We start from the raw sequence: 21,655 nt of genomic DNA, 5'->3' as shown, positions 1-21,655 counted from the left end.
GGAGCTTCCAGTGTTGCAGTCAACAGGAGACGCACCAGAGGCAGCATTACTGCTGTGTGAGCGGCAAAAAGCGACACCAGCTCTAAGACACACAAAGCCACCAAATAAATGGTAACAAAATAGTTTTATTGTTTTTATAAAAAGAACACAACACTGTGCATGTAAACTTGAACATATGTATAGTGCTTTTTATAAAGAAGGTGCTGATCCAGGAGCAAGCCCCTCTAGTCACAAGAGCATGCAGGCCCTTCTGAACAGAGAGAAAAACCAGTTCAAAGCCATGTTCCCCATTACATCCACATTCTCACTCAGCCCTCCCAGCTGAGTGAGAAGCAAAGCCCATCCCAGGTGTCAAGGCCACGCTCATTCAGCTGCCAGCCATGGCACCTCACCCTTTGCACATCCACTCAGGCTTCTCCATCAAGTGGGGTTGGAGGCTTTTGTGCAGGGCACCGAGCATCATGCAGATATTGCTGCAGGATCTCAAACCCCAGGAGCATCGATCACCAGTCCACAAGACAAGGGGTGGAGGTGGCAGATGCACACCTAGCCAGATGGGGACAACATTTAGCCAGAGTGACAGCCACTGGTGGCAAGCCCACACACACACCTGGATGGCTGCAGGGGCAGGAGATGGCTCAACCCTTCCTACACCAGCTACCCTTCTCCCTGTGTGGGGGTCTTGCTGTAGCTATCTGCAAGCTGCCTTGGTGTCAGTCCGAGGTTCCCTGATGCCCTTGCTCCCCAGAACCTCCAGGCTAGCATAACCCACCCTTGTCTGCTCACCTGTGGCATGACCCCTGGGATCTGATGCCAGCAGTAAGCAAAGCCTAACCCCAGGCAATTCTGTAACCCCTCTAAGGACAGCTTCTGTTCACAGAAAGCCTGCATTCATCTCAGAAGCCAAACAAATTGACAAGGAGAGGCCGTGTTTCTGCTGCAAAGCAACTGCTACAAGCCAGAAACACTGAAGGGCTGAGATGTGACTCCACTGGCTCCTCAAAGGCCTTCCCACAGGGAAAAGGGGGTCTTGTAAATCCAAGAGTACTTCCAGGAGCCACTCCAGTCACCACAGCCACAAAGCATGCTGCCACCCCGCCTCTGGCCTGTACCCTTCCCCAGGGGCAGGCCCTGCCGGGTTTAGAAAGGCTAACCCTGTGCCTGCCTGTTCCTCTGCCATCACCAGCCATGGGACTTCAGCACCCTTCCTGCTTCCCCACCTCCACGAGGAGTCCTCAGGGTCCTCAGCAATCCCTGGCCACCAGCACCTTTCCATCTCTGCTCTGCAGCAGGAGGACACTGCTTGTCAAAGCCTTTGGCAGCAAAGAGACAAGCTCCCCCTGCAAAAGCTCTGCTTGGCAGTCCCCAGGCATTGCATCTGTACGTTGCACAGAGGCATGCAACCCATGTGCCATGCACATGCATCCTGAAGCAGAGTAATAACTAGGCGTTGGGAGTCTGCAGATGGAGGAAAGAAAGGGTCAAAATATCCCTGCTCTACTCCAGAGATGGATGAGAAGCAGCTGGGCAGGAACTGAGAAAGGATAAGGCAGCCTATGTCACTGAACTTCCTCAGGGGGTGACACCACCATCCTTTCAGCCAATGAAGCTAAACAGCATAAGCAAAATAGCACTGGAAGGACTGACACACACACAACTACCTGGGGAGATCGTTAGCAGACATGTTCATGTTGTTCATTCTGGAATTGAATGCTCCACCAAGGCAAAAGCTAAGTAAATTCCTTCCCATGCCAGAAGACTGTAGATGGTGCTATGGACAGAAAAGCAGGAACGTACAGATATCCAAGGCACACGGAGGAGAGGTGGTCTCTGAACATGCAGTGGGTTAAGAGCCAGACAGCACTGCAAGCAGGGGCATGGCCTTCTGGCTCATGTCTTTGCCAGTGGCTTCTCCAGACATCATCTTCTCAGACTGTCACAGAACACAACAAGAAAGAGGTTCTAGAAACAAGCACATCCTCATAGGCAAAGGGGAGCATGGAAGAAAAGAGGAAAGCAGGTTATACAAACAGATTTCATCCCCCACAAGGAAATTCACCTTTGCTGCATGCCTCTTCTCTCACCCTGAAGTGATACACAGGGAGCAGGGAAATGGGTACATCACAACACATGCCAGGGGAGATCATCCCGCCAGCATCGCTGATGAGTCAAAAGCCTGGGAGGCAGCAAAGCCCAGCCAGTGCCTGCAGGACGGGAGACAGACTCCCCACTGCAGCTGGTCAAGGATGTACAAGGCAGGTCCGGCTTCTTGGAGTGATGAATGCTGCTCTGGGGAGTGGCAATGCCCTGCCAGCTTTGCAGCTGAGGAATCAATCTGCTGCAGAGCAGGGTCAACTGCACAAGTGGGATGGAGAGTGCAAAGCAGCACTGGGCTGGACAGGCTGCCTGCTGACCTCAGGCACCTGGTTCTCTGCAACAGAAGGCCATCTGAGGAGCAGGATAATGACAAGACTCCTGCACTCCACCCCAAAAATTTCTTGCATCTCTCATCACTTCTCTCCTTTTGCTTTGCAGCAAGGCAAAGCCATGGAAATTCAGCACCCTTTCTGTGATGAAAAGACCTAGAGGGAAGCTGTAGTCTGACCAAAGATTTCCCAGCTCTGGACCCTCTGTTCCCAACCAGCTGCTCTGAGGTGTTCCACGCACTCTGAATTCTGGTTTACGGAGCAAGGTGAGACCCAGCCACCCAGGTGAAGTGTACTGCAGTCAGTCACGGACACCCAACGTGAGGCTCTTGCTTGGAGAAGGGGAGTTACAGAACCCCATCAGAGACTGCTTGCTCTGAGTTATCTACTTTCCACTGCCTACAGGAAAGGAAAAGATTATGGCTATGCAGATCCTATTCAAATAATCTATTCCACACCAAACCACTCCTTGCTGGGTCTTGCCCTGAGCAGGAACATGCAGCCTCTGCTGGCCAACAACAGAGTCCTTGAGGAGAGTTATGTCCCGTAGGCATAAATCTGCCTTGGAGTCCACGAAGTGAAGCTTCCCCGGCAAGACGAAGGAAAACTCTTTGCTTAGCCTCAGCGAGAGCACTGTGGAACAACCAGTGCGCAGCCACATCGCACTCAAAGCCACATATCCTACCTCACGGGTAATGCTTGCTAAATAATTGCACCTACTGCAGAAGGCTTTCCTGGTGTCCGTCTTTTAATATTCCAGTATAGGTATGTTAGTACAGGATTATCCCTCATTTGGAAGCACCAATTTAATAGGGAAGAAACGGAAGAGGCAGAGCACTTGCAATGTGCTGCTAGAAGAAAATCAACCCAACTGCCGCCTATATGCAAGATGTCCACATATGCCACATCTGCCCCACCAGCACAGGGCAACATCCCCATTCACAGCTGGGTAAGCTGTCAAACTACACCAGGTCTCTTTCTACCTCTGTCAGCCAGTACTTTCCTTTGGTTTGAGGTGGCTTTCTGCAGAGGTGTCTGGGACTTCCTGTGAAGAAAGGCTGGTTTCTTGGGCAGTCCTCAGTTCAGCTTGCTGAAAGGCACAGGAATCCAGAAACACATTGGGGATGCTGTCACCAAAATACAGCTTGCTGTTCGTAGCTATCGCCTGATACTTCATTAGTTCCAGATACTCTGGGGTAAGTTTCAGCTACAAAAAAGAAACCAGAGACTGTAAGAGACAACTTTCTAGGATTGGCATCATTAGACTTCATCTCAGGTAGCTGCTTCCTGGAAGTTGGAATGTGGGCTGTTAAATCAAGTGGTTTTTTTTCAGTGCTGCCCACCTGAACCTAGTCTGTGCAGAGGAAGAGTAAGCAAGTCCTCTTCTGACCAGCTTTCAAGTGCTCACCTTGTTGGAATCAGCCAGCTTCCGAGCAGTGTAATACTCTGCATCTGCTTTTGCTTTCTCTCTTGCTAAGAATGCAGCATCTAACACAGCAACAGAGGATGGACAGGAAAAGAAGCATTAGCAAGTGAACAAGTACAGCATGCCCAGCACGGGACAAGCTGACCCACGTGTACCTGCGACAGCTCTGCTGCCAGGCACCTCCACTTCTGGCTTCTTGGAGAGGTAATCTCATGCTACTGCACCCTTTATTATTTTTGTAGGACAGTACTGCTTGTGAGCCCAGTTTGGGGTTTCTCAACCCGCAACCACCCTTAGGCTGAAAGATGCCCCCAGCAGCATGCCAGCACCACGGTTACCTTCAATCTCAGAAATTCGCTTCTCAGTTTCCTTCTCCATAATCTTCTGTTGATAGTGAATCCTGGCCACCTGAGCAGCCTTCTCTGCCTCTGCAATCACAACAGGCTCATCTCAGATATTCGCTTCTCAAGGCCTGAGCATCAGCACCCTGACCCCAGCCCTGGTCAGGGACATGCTGCCACGCAAGTGATTTGCCCTCTGCTGCCTCCCTTTCTGCTTGGGTCCTATGGTCCTGTATAGGTTCAGTGCATTTATGCTTCAAGCAACAGTTATAGAAGGACAATAGTGCTGATGCTTCTAGTACTGAACTGGCTGACACTCCTTTTACAAGTATGTCAACGTTCCCTGACTTGGGGACATTTTAAAGCACAATCAGTTTTGCTGGCAGAGGGGTTAACTCTTGACCTGCTGCAGCAGCAGCCGTGCTGTAGGATGGAGGCACTCTTTGCTCTGCTGCTGTGGGGAGGGAGGTGGGAAGTAGATACAGCAACATAAACACTCCTGTTTTCTACTGTCTCTGACTGTTGGTGCAGCTTCCATCAGGACAAGGTCCTGTACCAGCTTCCTGGGGGATGCAGGAATGGGAACTCTGTCTAGCCCCAGTCTGCTGGTACTGACTGCTCACTTACCAATAAGCGCTTTTTTCCTGTCTGTCTCTGCCTCCTTCTCTACTACCTTCTGCTTCTGGGCTGCAATGAGCAGCTTGGTCTTCTCAGCCTCCCTGCAGGGCAAAAGACAATATTGCATGAAAACAGAGCAGGGGAGCAGTTCTGCAAACAAGGGCACTAGATGCCTGGGTGGGAAGATGTTGACCAGATGTCAGCAGCATTCCCTTGCAGCAATGAAGGCTAGCTCCGTCTTCAGCTGCATGAGCACATGCATTGCCAGCAGATCAATGGAAGGGATTATTCCTCCTCTTTATTTGGCACTGGTGAGGCCGCATCTGGACACTGCATATGGTTTGAGGCCCCCCACTGCAAAGGGGGCATCGACAAACAGAAGCAAACCCGGGGAGGTTCTGGTGATGGTGGGTGGAAGATGTGTACGTGTGTGTGGGGGGGGTACGTGTGGCCAGGATGCAGAAGCAGGGCTTGCTCAGCTGCAGGCAAGGAGACACCAGGGTCCCGAGGGCACCTCCTCTGGCCCAAGGGGGTCCTGGAGATGCTGGGGCCAGACCCTGCTCCCAAGGGTACAGTGAGAGCACTGGAGGCACCAGCACAAGTTGTAGCACCAGACACAGCCCCGAGGAGACAGCCCTTCCCATGCAAGCAGGGCGTTTCTGTCCTCAGAGACAACCCTGATGCACTGGGACGCAGCCCCAAGGAACTGTGGTGTTGGCCCTACTTTTGGGAAGGGGTTTTGACAGGAGATCTCCACAGGTCTGTATCAACTAAAATCTTTCTATGATTCTTTAAGTTTGCAGACAGGAGCTTGCAAGCAAAGCACAAGGACTCCAGAACCCTGAATTCAGTTTATCAATCTTCTACAGGCTCTCTACAGATCAGTGTCCCCTCCATACGGGAGCAGTAATGTAGCCTTGCTACAGACTAACCATCTAATAACCATGAAAGGCTAAAAGGCTTCAGAGTGAAAGAGATATGGAAATGGAAAAAGACTGCACAGGTGTACCTAACCAAGCAACTGCATGGCTAGAGTCCACCTCTCACCTTCTGAACACGAGGTTAGAGTCTTCTAACAATACACTTATGCCTTCCAAACCAATTCATACAGTTTTAGGTGTTGCTACTCACATGAGCTCAAAATTTCTTCGGATGGCTTCTGGGATTTTGGGTTTCGTAACACGAACAGCCTATGAAAAAAAAAAAGTGGGTGCATTTTAGATTAAACATTTTGATGAGATCTGCATAGCTACGAAATGTCTTTGCAAAACTGGACATCTTCAAATTAATCCAAGACCACACATAGAGGATTCCAGTCCTTGTGTACAACACAGTTGAGTACAGCCACTTTCAGACAAGTACCTTACATTTTATTTCCTGTCTCTGCACCTTTAATGAAACCAAAGTGATCACGTAATGAATGTGGAAAAGACTCCTAAAGAGGTTCACCAGCTCTGTTAGAAGCCCAGCTCTCCATCCCACAGATGGGAAGACTCCTCAAGCATCACCAGACAACAGTTCCCAAAATAGTGCTCAAGAAAGGGGCTCACCAACCCAATGAAATTAAATTGCAGGAGTAAGAATTGCAAACAGAGGCAGAGCCACAAGCTCAGTAATGAGTTTTCTAGGAGAAAAGCTTGCAGAAGCTACCATGCAATGACAGACATTGCAGTGAAGACACAGGAGAGCAGCAGGGCATGCGAGGCAGCGGGGCACAGCTGCTGCATGTGACCACTGATCACCAAGAGCGATTTGCATGGCAATACTGATACCACGTGGCCAGAGGCAGAGCCAGTTGCTGAGCTGCTCTGCAGAGGGCTCCCTCTGAAACAGGAAGGAAACATCTAAAGATAAGACCAAGAGCTGATGCCTCCCAGCCCATGTGCTGCCTGGTTCATTAGGGAGCTTTGCAAGATGGAGATTAACACAGTCCATGGCGGTACAACGGCTTCACAACCCTCCTGCTCCACCTCTACTGCAGGCCTAGCACTGAACCTGCTGCTCAGTTCTCTCTGGGGCCAGCAAACCTGCAAAGAACAGATCTGAACTTCCACAGAGGGGAACATCACACGGGCACATCCGAAACAAGTCTTTGCAGGTGGTAAGAGAAAGGGAAACGTTTGTATGACAGGTACTCCAACCCTGTTACACGCATCCTGCCTGGAGAGAAGCAGCCAGCCTGGCATCACAACAAGACACTCAGGAACAACTGCTGCTTCTCTAAACAAGCAAAGCAAGCAGATTTATGGGACATCAGACCAGAACATCTTTCAGCGAAAGGATTTTTTTTAAGTTCCTGACAGGAACAAAGCCTCTCCAAGTCCCTGGAAAGGTTCTGCATGCAGAAAGCTCACCTCGAAGCAACTCCCTCATGCTCCCAGCCACAGCAGGCTGCATAGAGGTATATTATTTCTACCTCTGTAATACCACCTGCACCAAAACAAAGACTGGTTTCCAGAAGCGTGGCTTTTCAAACATGGTCAAAGATTCCTTTTCACAGTTATTAGGAACCTCCCTTGCTGGCCGTAATCTTTCAAAGATAAGTGAGTAGCTTCACAATGTCAGGAGGCAGCAACTCAGACCCCTTGGATGCATCCCCCCTGGTTCCACCCATTTGTGTATTCCCATCTGCCTAAGCGGTTTCTATGCTCAATCGTCTTCTACAGCAGGCAATGCTTTACCTCTGCAGACTCTGGCAGCAGGGTAAGGACCTGGGCAGTCTGAGGGCAGGCCATGCTGGAAAGAAGTGATGGGCAAAGAAGGTGCCAAGTACGTGAGCCTTTTCCATGTTCTTGGCCACCACGTCCCCTGCCCCACAGTACAGTAGGCCCATGGCTTCTTGAGCCTTCCTCTCGCTTGGATGCACCTCTGAAGCCCTTTATGTTGCCCTGCACATCCACACCATTAGGTCCAAGCCCCAGCTCACCTATCCCCTTTTGTAGGCTTTTCACTTTTCAGCTCAGCTCGGCGCACTGTGTTCATCCATACCAGCCTCCTATCTCACATACTAGACTTTCTACAATTTGGGATGTCCTTGACATTGAAGCAGACTCCTGCTCCCCTTGGCCATCCATGGTAGTCACTCGTGGGACCCTGCCAAACAGATCTTACACAAAGTGAACTCTGTTCTCCTGAAGTCCAGGCCTATATATTCTCCTGTTCATATTGCTTCTCTAAGGACCTTGAACTTACCACCTCACAGCTGCTACAGACAACGCTGCTATCTGACTTCACCTCTCAACCAGATCTTCCTTCTAAAAGGTCCAACAGAGCATCTCCTACAGTCAGCTGTGCTCACCAGTGCCAAAATCCGTATTCGACACCCTTCAGAAAATCTGGTGTTGCCTGCAGCCAACCCTTTCTGCCCTTCCAAAAAATATGTCAGTGGTTAAAGCTCTCCATGAGTACTAGTGATAATGACGCTTCCTCTGCTTTTCCACATGCAGCTTTACCTACTTCATTCTTCGCCCAGCTAGGGTGAAGGTCTGTAGCAGAAAAGGACCACACCATACCCAGTGTTTGCCTGGTCTTTACCTACAAGGTGTCTCATCTCTCGTGAGCTATCCCCAACAAGCCACGGGACTGCAAACAGGCACAGGTTTCCAGTTGCACATTTTTGTTTCCCAAGATGCACCCGTTTATGTCCAGACACATAGGAAAAGCCCCAGACTGTGCTGCTATCTGAAGGAAAGTGCAAAAGCCAGCCCTATGACACTGTCCCTAGACACCTTCTTACTATCCACTGGCCTCTGCTTCTCTTAGAATCATAGAATATCCCAAGTTGGAAGGGACCCATAGTGATCATCAAGTCCAGCTCCTGGCACCGCACAGGTCTACCCAAAAATTCACGCCATGTGACTAAGAGCACAGTCCAAACGCTTCTTAAATTCAGGCAGGCTTGGTGCAGTGACTACTTCACTGGGGAGCCTGTTCCAGTGTGCGACCACCCTCTCAGTGAAGAACTTCTTCCCAAAGTCTAGCCTAAACCTCCCCTGCCTCAGCTTGACACCATTCCCACAGGTCCTGTCACCGGTGACTAAGGAGAATAAATCAGCACCTTCCCCTCCACTCCCCCTCATGAGGAAGCTGTAGACTGCGATGAGGTCTCCCCTCAGCCTCCTCTTTTCCAGGCTGAACAGGCCAAATGATCTCAGCTGCTCCTCATATGTCTTCTCCTCTAGGCCCTTTACCATCTTTGTAGCCCTCCTCTGGACACTCTCCAACAGTTTTACATCCTTTTTGTACTGTGGTGCCCAGAACTGCACACAGTACTCGAGGTGAGGCCACAACAGTGCAGAGCAGAGCGGGACAATCACTTCCCTTGACCGACTAGCAATTCCAACTCTTCAGACTGTGGTCAACGTTCCACTTAGAAAATAAAGTTTTTTTATCAAGCAACTTGCAGGATTCGTCGAAGTTTCATCTACATTAAATAGTTTTAATAGAACCTTGAAATAAATGCTGTTAAATCCCTCTAACACCACCTTTTCAATAATGAATTGGGAGGGGCCCTTTATCAGGGAGTGTAGTGATAGGACAAGGAGTAATGGCTTTAAACTAAAAGACGGTAGATTTAGATTAGATGTAAGGAAGAACTCTCTACTTATGAGGGTGGTGAGACAGTGGCACAGGTTGTCCCAAGAAGCTGTGCATGTCCCATCCCTGGAAGTGCTCAAGGCCAGCCTGGATTGGGCTTTGAGCAGCCTGATTTGGTGGAAGGTGTCCCTGCCCGTGGCAGGGGGCCTGGAAGATGATGATCTTTCAGGTCCCTTCCAACCCAAACCATGCTATGATTCCATAAATTATTAAGAAATAATAAGAAAAGATCTGAGCTTTTCATCATGATGGTAATTTTGTTTTACGATAATCCTCCATAGGAATGCTGTGGGCAATGTACAGTTGGGTATTTGGAAGAGCAGAGCCATCTCATCTTTTTTGGTAAGATACTGCCTGTGGTTGACTCTTGTCAACAGAGCAGCCTATGGCAAAAATACGCCTTAAAGCGGAAAGTAATATTTACTGCAGCACTTCATATGCTGTCAAAGGGAGGCTCTCTATCCCCGCACAGCCAGCTTAGCTAAATGTGGCAATAAGAATTGCAAAACAGATTTAGTTTCATTCTTCCCCACAGTGGAAGTTTCCAGAGATTTCCATTTTAGCCCTTGCAAGCCTAAGGTTTACCCAGTTGGTTGCCCTGAACTTCAACATGACAAAAACTGGCAGGTCCCATAGCCTGACTAAGACTAAAGATGATCTTCTAACATTAAACATAAACAGAAAATCATAGCATTTCAAAGTGGTAACTGTTACATGGACAGTCTTCAACTGACAAACCTCATATCTCCAGGCTCAACTATTTCATGAGGTGGAAAACAGAAGCAAGAAACTTCATCAAACCAATAAAACGTGAGCAAATGAGAGGTGGGAAATAAAAAAAAAAGAAGTTTTGTTAGGCAAGGAACCTACCTGGATAGTAAGACCTGGTGCCATGACATTGAGATCTTTCTGCAGGGCCAGCTTCAGATTCTCATCTATCTGATCTGTTTGGAGGACAAGAGAGAGACCAGTTAGCTTTTATCACCATTTCTCCTACACCTTGTGTGGCAACAAGTCAGCTGGCTTTGAAGAGGCATCTCTATGGTGCAAGATAAAAAGACTTTTTGAGTACATTGCTTCCCTTCCTATACTCCCTGGAAAATATTCCCAAGAGTAGAGCCATAAGAACCACACACTAGTGCCTCTGGAAAAGTTCAACTACTGATGAACTCATGATACCTGAGCTGAAGGTAAGTGGCTTTCAGGGTCTCAGAAAGGAAACATACCCAGAGCCCACAGCAGAAGTCCATCCCTCCCTAGCCAGAGCCATGCCAACCCCACTGCCAACAGCAAGCTCTGCCTTAGGTCTTGAGGGACATGCTGGATCCAATACTTGCTACTGAAAAAAATGTATTTGTCACTTCCAAGTTCCAGGAAGATTTTTCCACTAAACTGGACAGTTACAATGGGATTAAACTGCATGTACCATCAGAAAACTCCTCTCTGACTACAGATATTTGGCAAGTCTGAGTATAGCATTCAAAGATCTACTGTTTCTTAACATTATAAGTCTGACAGCCTTTCACCTTCCAAAGTGATAAATCCATTTTCCCCTGCTCCTTCCCTCAAAAAGGAACATAATGCTGTTATGTCTTTGGAGCCACGGGTATATGCCAAGGTCAGGGCACTGGATCCCAGGAGCAGAACATTAAATGGCATAATTCCTGAATGACTGATACCCCCTTGTGAAAAAACTAGAGCAGTGCAATGAACTGCAAGCACGTCCCTTCTGGCTCTTCCCTGCCAACAGTCAGAATTAAGCTTTTAAAGTAAAGAAGTTAATTCAGCAACAGGCTGAAAAATATAAGTGAACAAGAAGAAGCATCATCATAATGAAGACAATGAGCATGACTCCATGCACAATAGCAGAGAAACTACTTAGTATATCCAGAACTCAGTCCTAAGTGGAAGGGGACAAATCAAATTGCACATATAGATGGGGTAAGACAAAGAAATCCAAATCATTAAGGAGTGAACCTAAAAAGGAAGTGGCATACAGATACATAAGGAGATGGTTTCTAGACTACAACTTCAGTACAGAGGCTGTCTGCTCACAGGACACTGCTGTAACATATTCCACAGCAGAAGAGGGAGACTACACAGACCTTGGTGTGTGTGTCTGGCTGCCATCCACTTACCAAACAGCTCGATGTATACTTCCTGAAGAGTATGAGCACTGCAGAACTGATTCAGCTCATGATGAATTTTATTGAAGATCAAGGTCTTATCGTAGTCCGCAGTGTAGTTTTTCACAATATCATACACTGAGGAAATAAGAGAATTATCACAGCTCACCACCAGCATCGATCGGATCCAGTGACTCCGTTGACATGTACTGCTTTCTGCAATGCCTGAACCTCAAAATGACAGCTCAAGACATTAGGAAAGTAGCGCAGCGCTACTCAGGAAAGACATCAGGAAAGTAGTGCAGCAGTAGGTCACCAGAGAGGTGGGGGACCTCCATCCTTAGATGTGTCAGGACTTGGTCGGACACAGCCACAACTGCCCAGACCGGCTGTTCGTGGTATGCCTGCTGCAAGTGGGAGGGAGGTCAGAGGAGAAACCCACAGTGGTCCTCTCCACAAGCACTGCTGGGGTCGTATGACTTCAAAGAGATGAGTCAATACAGCAACACATTTTGTCAAACATTGTCCTGTTTTATGATCAGCATAAACAAATGAAGCCCGTCCAGGACCCACATGTATAGGAAAGGACACTAGAAAAAAGTGATAAAAAAGCATAATTCCCACAACTGTAACATGAAAAATGCCTCAATAACACAAGAGTTTTGCATTAAACTATGCTGCTGAAGAAAAGCTGTTTGGGTCTTTGGGCTTGGCAGCTGGTGAAATAAGTTAAGAGGCTCCTACATGGGATTTGCCTTTGTAATGGTCTCAGTAGTTGAGCTGGCAAGCAGCTGGGAGCTCTGCTGTGTACGCCGAGTTTCACAGGTCTCCCTTCTCTTCAGCTCCAAGAAATAGGATTGCTCTAGCACTTGCCACAAGCAGCCTAACACGCACAGGTATAAAATCCTTCAGGGGAGAAGCAGTCCTAGAATTTACTGTCACCTCTGCAAATCTATGGCTCTTTGAAAAGCTTGCAGACACAAACATGAAACTAAGTGGTGGGAACCACAAAGGTACTAAGACAGAAAAAAAGGAAGCAGTGTTGCAAACCAAGACAGAGCTGCTAGAGGATGAGTGAAAACAGTCACAGTGCTGCTTGTTGAAACAGGACAGGAAAATACCTGCATATGGTGCCAATTTATTCACAACTTCTATTCGGTCAATGTAGATCATAACACCGCCACTACAAGTGAAAAAGAGAGTTAATGGATTACTAACTAAATTGTTAACACTGGTCTGCATTTAAAGCAAAGTTGTCTTTTTTCACCTTTTTACCAAACTGTTGGAAACTTGCAGTTAATTTTTACCCAGAACAATTCTGACCTCTTGAGCATTTTGCAATCAGATGGCAGCAAGCAAGCCCCAGCTTTGCACAGACTGGTCCCTCTCTCTGCATAAATCAAAAGCCTGTTTCAACAAGTCTGCAAGGCAGCTTTCACTTCACCTTATCTCCTACTCAACCAACAAAAGGAAAATACCCTCAAACAGGAACGTAGCTGCAACCATCAGAAAGGTGGAGTCCAACACAATGAAGGGAAGGCAGCAAGGACAGCAGGTAACACCTGCTGCAAGCAGCAGGGCCGCCTCTGTTTTACACAAACTGGAGACAGATTGCAGCTCTTGTAGGCAGCAAACACATTTAAATAGAAAATCCACTTAAGTTCACTAACTCCAGCAGTAACTGGACAAGGTCACTGTCAGAAATGAAAGAAAGAAAGCACGTAAGAGATTTTAATTCACATTCATGTGTCACCATGCCACACCACAGCTGCTCTGCAGCAGTAATGCAGCTGCAGGAAAAAAAAAACCAAAAACCTCCAGATGCTGATAGGAAGGAACCCACGGCCCTCCTGGCGAGACCAGGCGCTGTCAGATGGGCCAGAGAAAGTTGGCAGGGCTTGGTCTCACGAGCACTTCCAAATGCTAACAGACTACTGGAGCTACTGCTCATACTCCAGAGCAACAGCAGTGACAATCCAAAACAGAACAGAAAGCTCTGAGCCAGCCCCCAAGGAAGACTCACTAGCTATTTATTTTAAACCTGTGGCACTAGATAGGAATAAACCATCATCAGCACATGGACCTCCTGATCCGAATGAGGTCTCCAAACTTGTCTCTCAGTCCGAGGCATCAAGAGGCTTCCAGTACACTTCCACTCCCTTTCACTACCTTAGCCTCTCCTAGAGCTCATCCCTACCTTTAATTTATGAAATTAAATGCCATTAAATTCAGGCCTTGTTTATGACACAGGTGAAAAGCACAGACTCTGCAGTGTAGAAAAAAACTTGCAACAGCTCTTAACTCTCTCAAGAGCACGTTTTTAAAGTATGATACTCTCTCAGTTTTACCCTCTGTTGAAAGGCAAGGCACAAACAAGAAGTTTTAGCAGAAACCATTAAGAGTCAGCTGCTCTCTAGATGTGGATCTCATCCGGCTCCAAACTGTGTGTTTTAACTCAGATGTATTCCCCACAACCAACTTGGTTTCTTATTTCGCACTTCTTAATCTCCATCAGTTAAAAGTTAAGCTTGCAGAAAAATTACCTTGCCAGTTTTAAGCCAAATCTTATTGCAAGTGGGCAGATTGAAACAGGGAATCATTTCTGTGCTCTTTTAGGAGAGGTCTGCCAGGCACAGCCTGTAGCTTGTTCTACAAACCAGTGTGCTTCACGGTAAGCTGCTAGTTGAAAAAAATGATGATGGACTGCACTTGTCTGCTGGGAGGTAAAAGCCAGCAGAAAAGACATTCATGGCTGAAGAGAAACTTACTTCCTGGTGAGATAATACTCTAAGGAGAATTTATCTCTTTTTTTGCTCAAGATTTCTTTCTAGGCCATGGTCATTCCTTCTGGCTCTCTTAAGAATTATTATTACTTTTATTTAAGACAGGCCTTCGAAGTCCTTCACAGATGTGTCAAGCTATGAGCAGTTATAACAACACAGTATGTGCATTTTTCTCCATCTCATTTGTTCTGCACTCTAACTGTCCCTCCATGCTCAAAAAAATGACTATTTCTCATTTCAAGTGACTTCCAACAGCATTCCGCAGGATTTTCTGAACCTGCTTTCATCCTAATGATTTGCTCCAGTCACCTCACAATGCTTCCACAAGGACAGGGAAATCCAGTTACCATCTTGGCTTATCTTCAAAACATCCTGGTGAGGAACCATAGCAGAAAGTGTGGGTTTCTTCCACCGCAACCCCCCAGTAGAGCAATGCTGCACATTTTAATACTGGGGTCCTTTTCGCATTTCAATTTTATGGGGCTATTAGAAGCAAAATGATAACATCTCATACAATCCGTCTCCTATGCAGCATGCATATGCAACTCCTCATCACCTCACGTGCAAGAAAGGCACCTCAGGTCAGAAAGGACTGCCTGCTCACCCTAAACCAACCAACACTATCTATAACTCTTCCAAGGATCCCAGCCACCAGTGTGGGTCAACAGAGAGGGCATAAGCGAGTATGCTCACTGAATAGGCGGGCCACCTCCTTCCTCACTGAGGGTGCAAGCCTACAAAGCAGTTAACACTGAGTTTTACATTCAGCCAGCTGTTGAAGCATCTCATCTAACACTGGGCAGCACGGATGGTCCTTTGGACCTTGCTGATGTAGATCCAGGAGCCAAACTGGACTGTAACACACTGTCCTTAAGATGAGCACTTCAGACAAGATCTCCTCGCAAACGGCCTGGTACAGAGGATACTGGTAATCTACTGGGCTGCAGGAGATAGCATCCTGGGCAGTCTGGGGACAGTTGTTCTTGCAAAGCACCATGCACTGATCTGAGATAAGAATCCAGCTGCTTTACTTGTGCTTTGGCACCTACAGCTTAAATGCCATCTCGGACAACACTCTTCCCATTTCAGCAACTGACTTCCACTCAAAAAACACCCCAATTTACAAAAGCATGCTCCTCGCCAGATGCAAGGCAGGGTGACTCTTACAGTGCAGCTCCCGCAGGGACCTCCAGTGCTTACAACTCTGCACCATAGTTTCCACAGCCTCTCACGCACTGGAATTTGCAGCCTCTGTAATGGTGACTCACGGGGCCCAAGGTCCTCACGTCAGAGCTGCTCGCAAGGTTGGTCAGACAGAGCAGCCCTGAACTGATCGGGCTCTTTAGTCAGGGAGAAAAGAACAAGAAGAAATCCATAAGAAGTCTGAAAGGAGAATCAGCACATTGGCTATGTGCATCTGGGAGAAGTTTAAGCATGTGGCAGTTTGCTGTATCATCTAAGACATGAAACCAAGAAAAGTTGCAGGGAACACAGCTAGAAAGAGACCCGTGGTAGCGGTGTCTCTACTACAAACCTTCAGCAGTACCTGTCAGCCCTAGCCACAAAACAAGATGCTCTTATTCTGGGTACTGCTAAAAAAAAAAACACAGTAAAAAAAAAAAAAGCTATCCCGAACTTTAAAGGACAGGTGAAAACGTACAGGGGATGCTACAGGAGACTGACGTACACTAGCAGGCATTTCAGTAGAACTTTGCCTCATACATTTCCGGATTTTAGCGTGTGTCAGGCCAGAAGTCAAGGGAAGAACTAAGGATGCTGCCATAAAAGAGGCTATAAAAAAAGCAAACCTTCAATGCTCACTGCTAGAGCTGACCATAGACAACACCAGACCAGGTTAGGTAATGACAGCATATAAAAACAAGGCTTAAAAGTTAGACCTGATAAACCTAACACATCCACTTGCAATCTGCATAACACATTTTTCCACAGGACTAGCTAACAGGGATCCATCCCAGAGCAGCATTCCTCTAGCACTGTGTTCCTGCCTAGAATCTTCAGCACAAACACAAGACAACTCTCACGTTTGCAAATAAACATCTAATACTACAAATAAAACATCTATAATACTAATACAAATAAAACATCTAATGTTACCTGGGTAACAATACTACTTAGTGTCTTGGCTATTTACTGTTTCTTGGCATGGTAAAACCTGTACCATATTTAGCATGAGTCCTTCCAGTTAAGTTTGTAAGAAAAATGCCACTTACCTAATTCTCTCACGCAATATTTGACTAAACTACTCTCAACCTGTTTATTATATTGCACAAGCAATACATTCAGTGAAGTATTCTTCAAGTCAGTTCTTTGGAATACCTTGCTCTTCTACAACTAGTTTATTGAGCTCTCCTGATTTCTCCTTTATTTTGGAGATAACAGACATGCCGTGAGGAAACTGCTGAACTTCCCAAGGAACTGAGCACGCATTTTCTTGTCAGGGAAAGCCAGAAGTCTCAGACACTAGAGGCAATCACATAATTGATTTTCTTCATGGCTTAGAGCACATAAATATCCTACCTGCTATAATGAAATGGTTTTAGTCTCTGGGGTGACAGCTGTTTTATGAAAAACATACGTCTGGTGCCAAAACATTTTAAAACCTCTATTGAACATATTCATTTAATACTGTCAAGTATAAATGGGACAAGTAAGGCAAAAATTGGAGATGGGCACCCACACAGCCACTGGGAATCTTCCCAATGTAGATGAGGATACAGGGAACATGAATAAGGTGGAAGAGAAACCAGCCTTTGAAGTCTGATGGTTCAGAATACAATTACAGAACTTTTAAGTGTTTAGGGTCTACTCCTGTAACAAACTTTGAGCCTGGATAGTAAAATTTCAGATTTGATCCGTTCATTACTTATAAACGAATATTTTATTACAGAAATTTGGATTCAAAGCTTTGGAACGGAGTGGCTTCAGACTTTGATTCCAAATGCAGAAAATTTGAATGCATAAAAGAAAATACAGAAACTCATTCTAGTAATAACATCTTAAAAATGGAAAGGTCTACTGGGACCTCTGGTCTGAAGTATATTCAATTACTAAGAACTGCTTCAGCAGCTGTTTGGTGTATTTGAGCATGCTTATTACCTGTAACTTCACAATGACTTGTAGTGCACAACTGAATTCTGCAACTCTGAAACTTAGCAGGAGCTTAATGAACTTGGTATATGAAACTACACAGTTTAGCTGTTAAATGACAAAACTGCAGAACAGCTGAAGCTGGCAGGGACCTCTGGATCTCCTGTCCAACCTCCTCTGCTCAAGCAGGGACAGAGCAGCACAGTTTAATTTTGACTGTCAGTATGTCTACCGTGGTTAAGCTTCAGCAGAAATCTCTGCTTGGTCTGTTGAGACGGCTTCCAGGACAACATCTCTGGCCCAGAGGTGTGACGCTGTTTTACGAAGTCCAGCAGGTGAAATATTATTGATACTCATAAGCCAAAAAAGTTAGCATTAAACACATTCTTAAAACTCTGCTCTGATGACTTATTTTTTACTGTGCCATTTAAGACATGGAAAAATCACAAGTCTTACTTCTCTTCCAGCAATTACTTTTCATTTGCACCCAAAGATTCTTTACCTAATAACAAAGCCCTGGCTGCAGCTCTGAACAGTAGCATTATTTACAAACACTCCTGTAAGAAGTTTAAGATCTAAAATTTAAACCTGTTAGCAATCCGTAAGAATGTAATGTTAATATTTAAGCCCAAGCAGTATCTCATGACTTGCTATAGGAATAATTCTAAGAACTAATTCTAAGAAGAAAAAGAGATCAAAATCAACTTTGCTTTATTTAAGATGTCACTAGCGTTCAACTTTTAATTTCAGCAGGGTTGCTATGTGTCATTATTCAAGTCATACTGGCAGTTTTTTTTTTTTAAAAAAAACAAAAAACAAAAAAAAAAAAAAAAAAACAAAAAAAACCACCACCACCACCAAAAAAAACCAGAAATATTAGGAGTACATTACAGTTAAAACATAGGAAGAATCACCAGTTTTGACTGATCCTGCAGGAACAGATTCAGTGATCCCTTTAACTTGAGAATGAACGAACAGACCAGAACCTGCAACCCAACTCAACTTGCCCTCTCCTTCTGTTCTTGCTCTACTTGTTGGAATTATAAAAGGATCAACTTAATTATGAAGCAGGCAAGGGCCACCCATGCATATGCTGCCTCTTTAGCCTGCCTCTTCCTTTATGTCAGGTGAAATGCTTATTCCAAAAATGCCCCAATTATCCCAAGAAACTCATTTTCTTGAGCTGTTTTTGACATGAACCATCTCCCCTTAAGGAGGAAGGATTCCTATTTTCCCATTCATTATTTACTTCTGCCCACTGCTGGAGCCAACACTTGTATGAGCCACAAGCCTCAGACTAGAAATAATGCAAAACACAGGGCAGTCCAATGCACAACAATGGGTTTGCAGAGTAACTGAGGGAAGAAAACAACAAGTTAAGAGAATATCACCGGAAATGCAAACGATCTCTGAACATAGATTCCAGTGAAAGCAAGAACATTCTCTCCCATACCTCTGCTTAATTTCCAAGTATAATGTATGTGTTCATGTTTGGGACCAATTTTAGGGTAGGTGCCTTTACTTTTCAGCCTCCGTATCACAGTACTATACACAGTTGCAACCTACACAATGGAACACATCTGCTCATCACCAGAAGAAATACAAAGAAAAAACATACCTTGTCCCACAAGGCACGTTTTTCACTTCATCAGTCTGCAACGTGGTCTGAAATAAAAAGACAACCAGTGCTCAGAAAAACACCGTGTTCCCAAGGAAGATTGCGCAGTATCCAGTCCCTTACAACCATTACATAGGCATGTGGAATCAAAAACATGTCCTCTACCTCCCTCGTGACTTCTGTAGGTGTGAGCTGAAGACAGACTTTGTTCTGACTGCATTTTGGGAGACACAATGCAGCTGTGCTCATTTCCCTACTCATACTTCCTGCAACTCTCCTGGCAAACAATCAGGCCACAAATGCAGACTGTCTTCCTGAAGCGAGGCATATCTTGTCCAAGCAACGCACATTGGCACCCAGGTGGTGGGAACAAAGGGCTTCTGAGGAGCTGTAGCTCCAACTGCCAACTCACTGAGCCCCTCTGGAAACACCAGTTACCTAAGTCACCCCTATCCCTTCTGACATTTGCTCCCACTCACCCTCTTCCAAGATGAGGAGGCACTAACCTGCACAGATTTGAAGGTGGTAATGAATGGGAGCATGATGTGGTAGCCTGGTCCACTCGGACTAGTTAACAATGCACCACCCCTAGAGAGAGAGAAAGAGAAATGCAGAAAAAAAAAAGAGAAAATGTAGAAAAGGTTCAAGCAAACAGAAAATACTATGTGCTGGTTCCAAGAGAGAGAGCATGTTCAAAACGCCAGGAGTCACAGCTGTGGTAAGGCAAATTACATTACTCACCTGCTCCAAAGTTGCAGCATCAACACAAGGTGTCTCAGAAGGAGTCACTGCAGGCCTGTAACCTTATAGACTACAATACCAAACAGCAAGCTGGTGAGCATAAAGCAAACTGCCCTGACTACACAACTCGCCTATAAAAGAGCTGATTCTGCATAAGATGCTTGTCTGTTGCCACTTGACAATCATTTTCTTCAGTCCTGTGAGCAATTAACTTCTAGAGGTAGCAGATATTGCTAAAATCCTCCATCACTGGCAACATTGCAAAGAGCTTCAAGAACACAGATTTTTCTTCTCTAAATAGTTGACTGGCAACCATGGAAAAATCCAGCAGTTGGTGTGATACTGTCAGTTTGGATTTCCACAAGGCATTTGGTACAGTCCCTTACCCAAAGCACAAAACAAATCTGCAGTCTCTTGTGTGCTCTGACAGTTGGTTAAAAGACAGGAGGCACAGAAGAACTCTTAAGTGATCAATCCTCTCAGTGCATTAATGTCTCCTGCAGCATCCTGCTTCAACGCACTTGTAATAAAAGGAAAAAGCAGCACAAAGGAAATGGCCCATGATGGCAAATGTGAAGTGTAGAAAGGATGTAACAGAAATATAGCAGAAAAAAAGGAAATCAGAAAGGCTGGGTACTGAATTCCTCTGTTCTTTCATTAAAGTTTGAAGTAAAATCTGGTCAACAGGTGGCATTTAGTGACTGCGACCACTCTCTCTCTTGCTCTGCAAAGACTATCCACAGCAGCTGCAAGCCCCCTGTGAAACTCATTCCTGAGTCAATATTCTGGATGGCCTGGCACAGAGGTAACAGCACTCAGCATGAGAGGGAGAGGGTCTACAGATAGGAAAGGACTGGGTGGACCAAGAACATTAGCTTTAAGCTTTTAAATCCAAGTTATGACCGGAAAAGCCATCTCATAAGAGATACGAAAAGTAGCTCAGGATTCAGAAAGACCAAAGTTCATAATGGCTCTGTACACAGACGGGCTTTCTAGACCCATGTTGGTGTAAGAGCGCAGAAACAACTCAGCCCGCCAATCTCTGAGCGAAACCCTGAGAAAAAAATCAGAGGGCAGCAATCACCTCCAAACGTGGTCCAAGGGCCGAGGAAGAAACCTAGCGATAGGAAAAAAAGCTACGGAAAGCCACAGAACCCTTCAGAGCGCCAGAAGGAAACAGTACCTGTAATACACAGCCAGGTGCCCCTCCTCAACCTTGTGAATGGAGGAGTACAAGAAAAAGACGAGGACTCCCGTGGCGGCTGCAACTACCGCTCCGGCCTGGGCCATGGTCATTCTCGCAGCACCTGCGGGACAAACACGGCGCGGCTCAGGGGACAGCGGGGCCGAGGTCCCGCCTCCCCTCCCGCTGCCCTTTTTGCAACGGGAAGGGAAGGGCCTGCGCGGGCCGGCGATGCGGGAGGCGTCCCCGCAGCACCCCGCGGACCTCGCTCAGCACCACGGCGGCCTCCCCCGTTCCAAGCGCTGTTACTGCCTCGGCCGCCGCGCTCCGTCTCCCCCCCACGCCCCCGCCCCGCATTACCGCGACCTTCCGTCGACGCCCCCCGCCCCGGGGAGCCGCACACCTCACCGTCGCCCTGCGGGCTGACCCGGGACCGGCTCTTACCCGGTTACCTGGCGGAGCCGTCCCGGGGGAGGCGCCCGCCGGGCTCCTGTGAGGAGGGAGGGAGGGAGGCGCGAGCCCGGGCCCGCTGGACGCCGCTCCCCCGGCGGAAGGCGAGGCGAGGCCGGGCCGGGCCGGGCCGGGCCGCGCCCGCTGCACCGGCGGCCCAACGGGTCCCGCCGCCGCCCGCGCAAAGGCTCCGCCCCCCCCCGCTCCCCTCCCTCCCTCCCTTCAGCCGCCGGGGGCGG

At 46.9% G+C, this 21,655-nt stretch overlaps 2 protein-coding genes across 4 annotated transcripts in view; both read right to left on the bottom strand.

Moving 5' to 3' along the window:
• CHUK (component of inhibitor of nuclear factor kappa B kinase complex) overlaps positions 1 to 21,655 on the bottom strand; it is an 88,320-nt gene that overhangs the window by 34,655 nt on the left and 32,010 nt on the right. The gene's annotated exons all lie outside the window — the stretch shown is intronic.
• ERLIN1 (ER lipid raft associated 1) lies at positions 106 to 21,597 on the bottom strand. 3 transcript variants are annotated; one of them, XM_067000648.1, is made up of 12 exons: positions 21,411 to 21,597; positions 20,967 to 21,090; positions 19,549 to 19,630; positions 19,043 to 19,089; positions 12,655 to 12,716; positions 11,546 to 11,671; positions 10,278 to 10,351; positions 5,943 to 6,001; positions 4,821 to 4,912; positions 4,191 to 4,280; positions 3,835 to 3,914; positions 106 to 3,633 (listed from the first exon to the last, which is right to left on the bottom strand). In XM_067000648.1, the coding sequence occupies exons 2-12, from the start codon at positions 21,077 to 21,079 to the stop codon at positions 3,415 to 3,417; spliced, it is 1,044 nt and encodes a 347-aa protein (XP_066856749.1). In that variant the 5' UTR covers positions 21,080 to 21,090; positions 21,411 to 21,597; the 3' UTR covers positions 106 to 3,414. The 3 variants fall into 3 exon arrangements, with proteins under 3 accessions (XP_066856749.1, XP_066856751.1, XP_013027179.1); XM_067000650.1 differs by lacking the exon at positions 19,549 to 19,630 and having other exon boundaries at positions 21,419 to 21,596; XM_013171725.3 differs by lacking the exons at positions 20,967 to 21,090; positions 21,411 to 21,597 and adding an exon at positions 19,784 to 20,866.

This window comes from Anser cygnoides, chromosome 7 (assembly GCF_040182565.1).
Source record: "Anser cygnoides isolate HZ-2024a breed goose chromosome 7, Taihu_goose_T2T_genome, whole genome shotgun sequence".
Taxonomy (NCBI): Eukaryota; Metazoa; Chordata; class Aves; order Anseriformes; family Anatidae; genus Anser; species Anser cygnoides.
The sequence above is the reverse complement of the archived record's forward strand: the minus strand, read 5'-3'. Positions and strand labels throughout refer to the sequence as shown.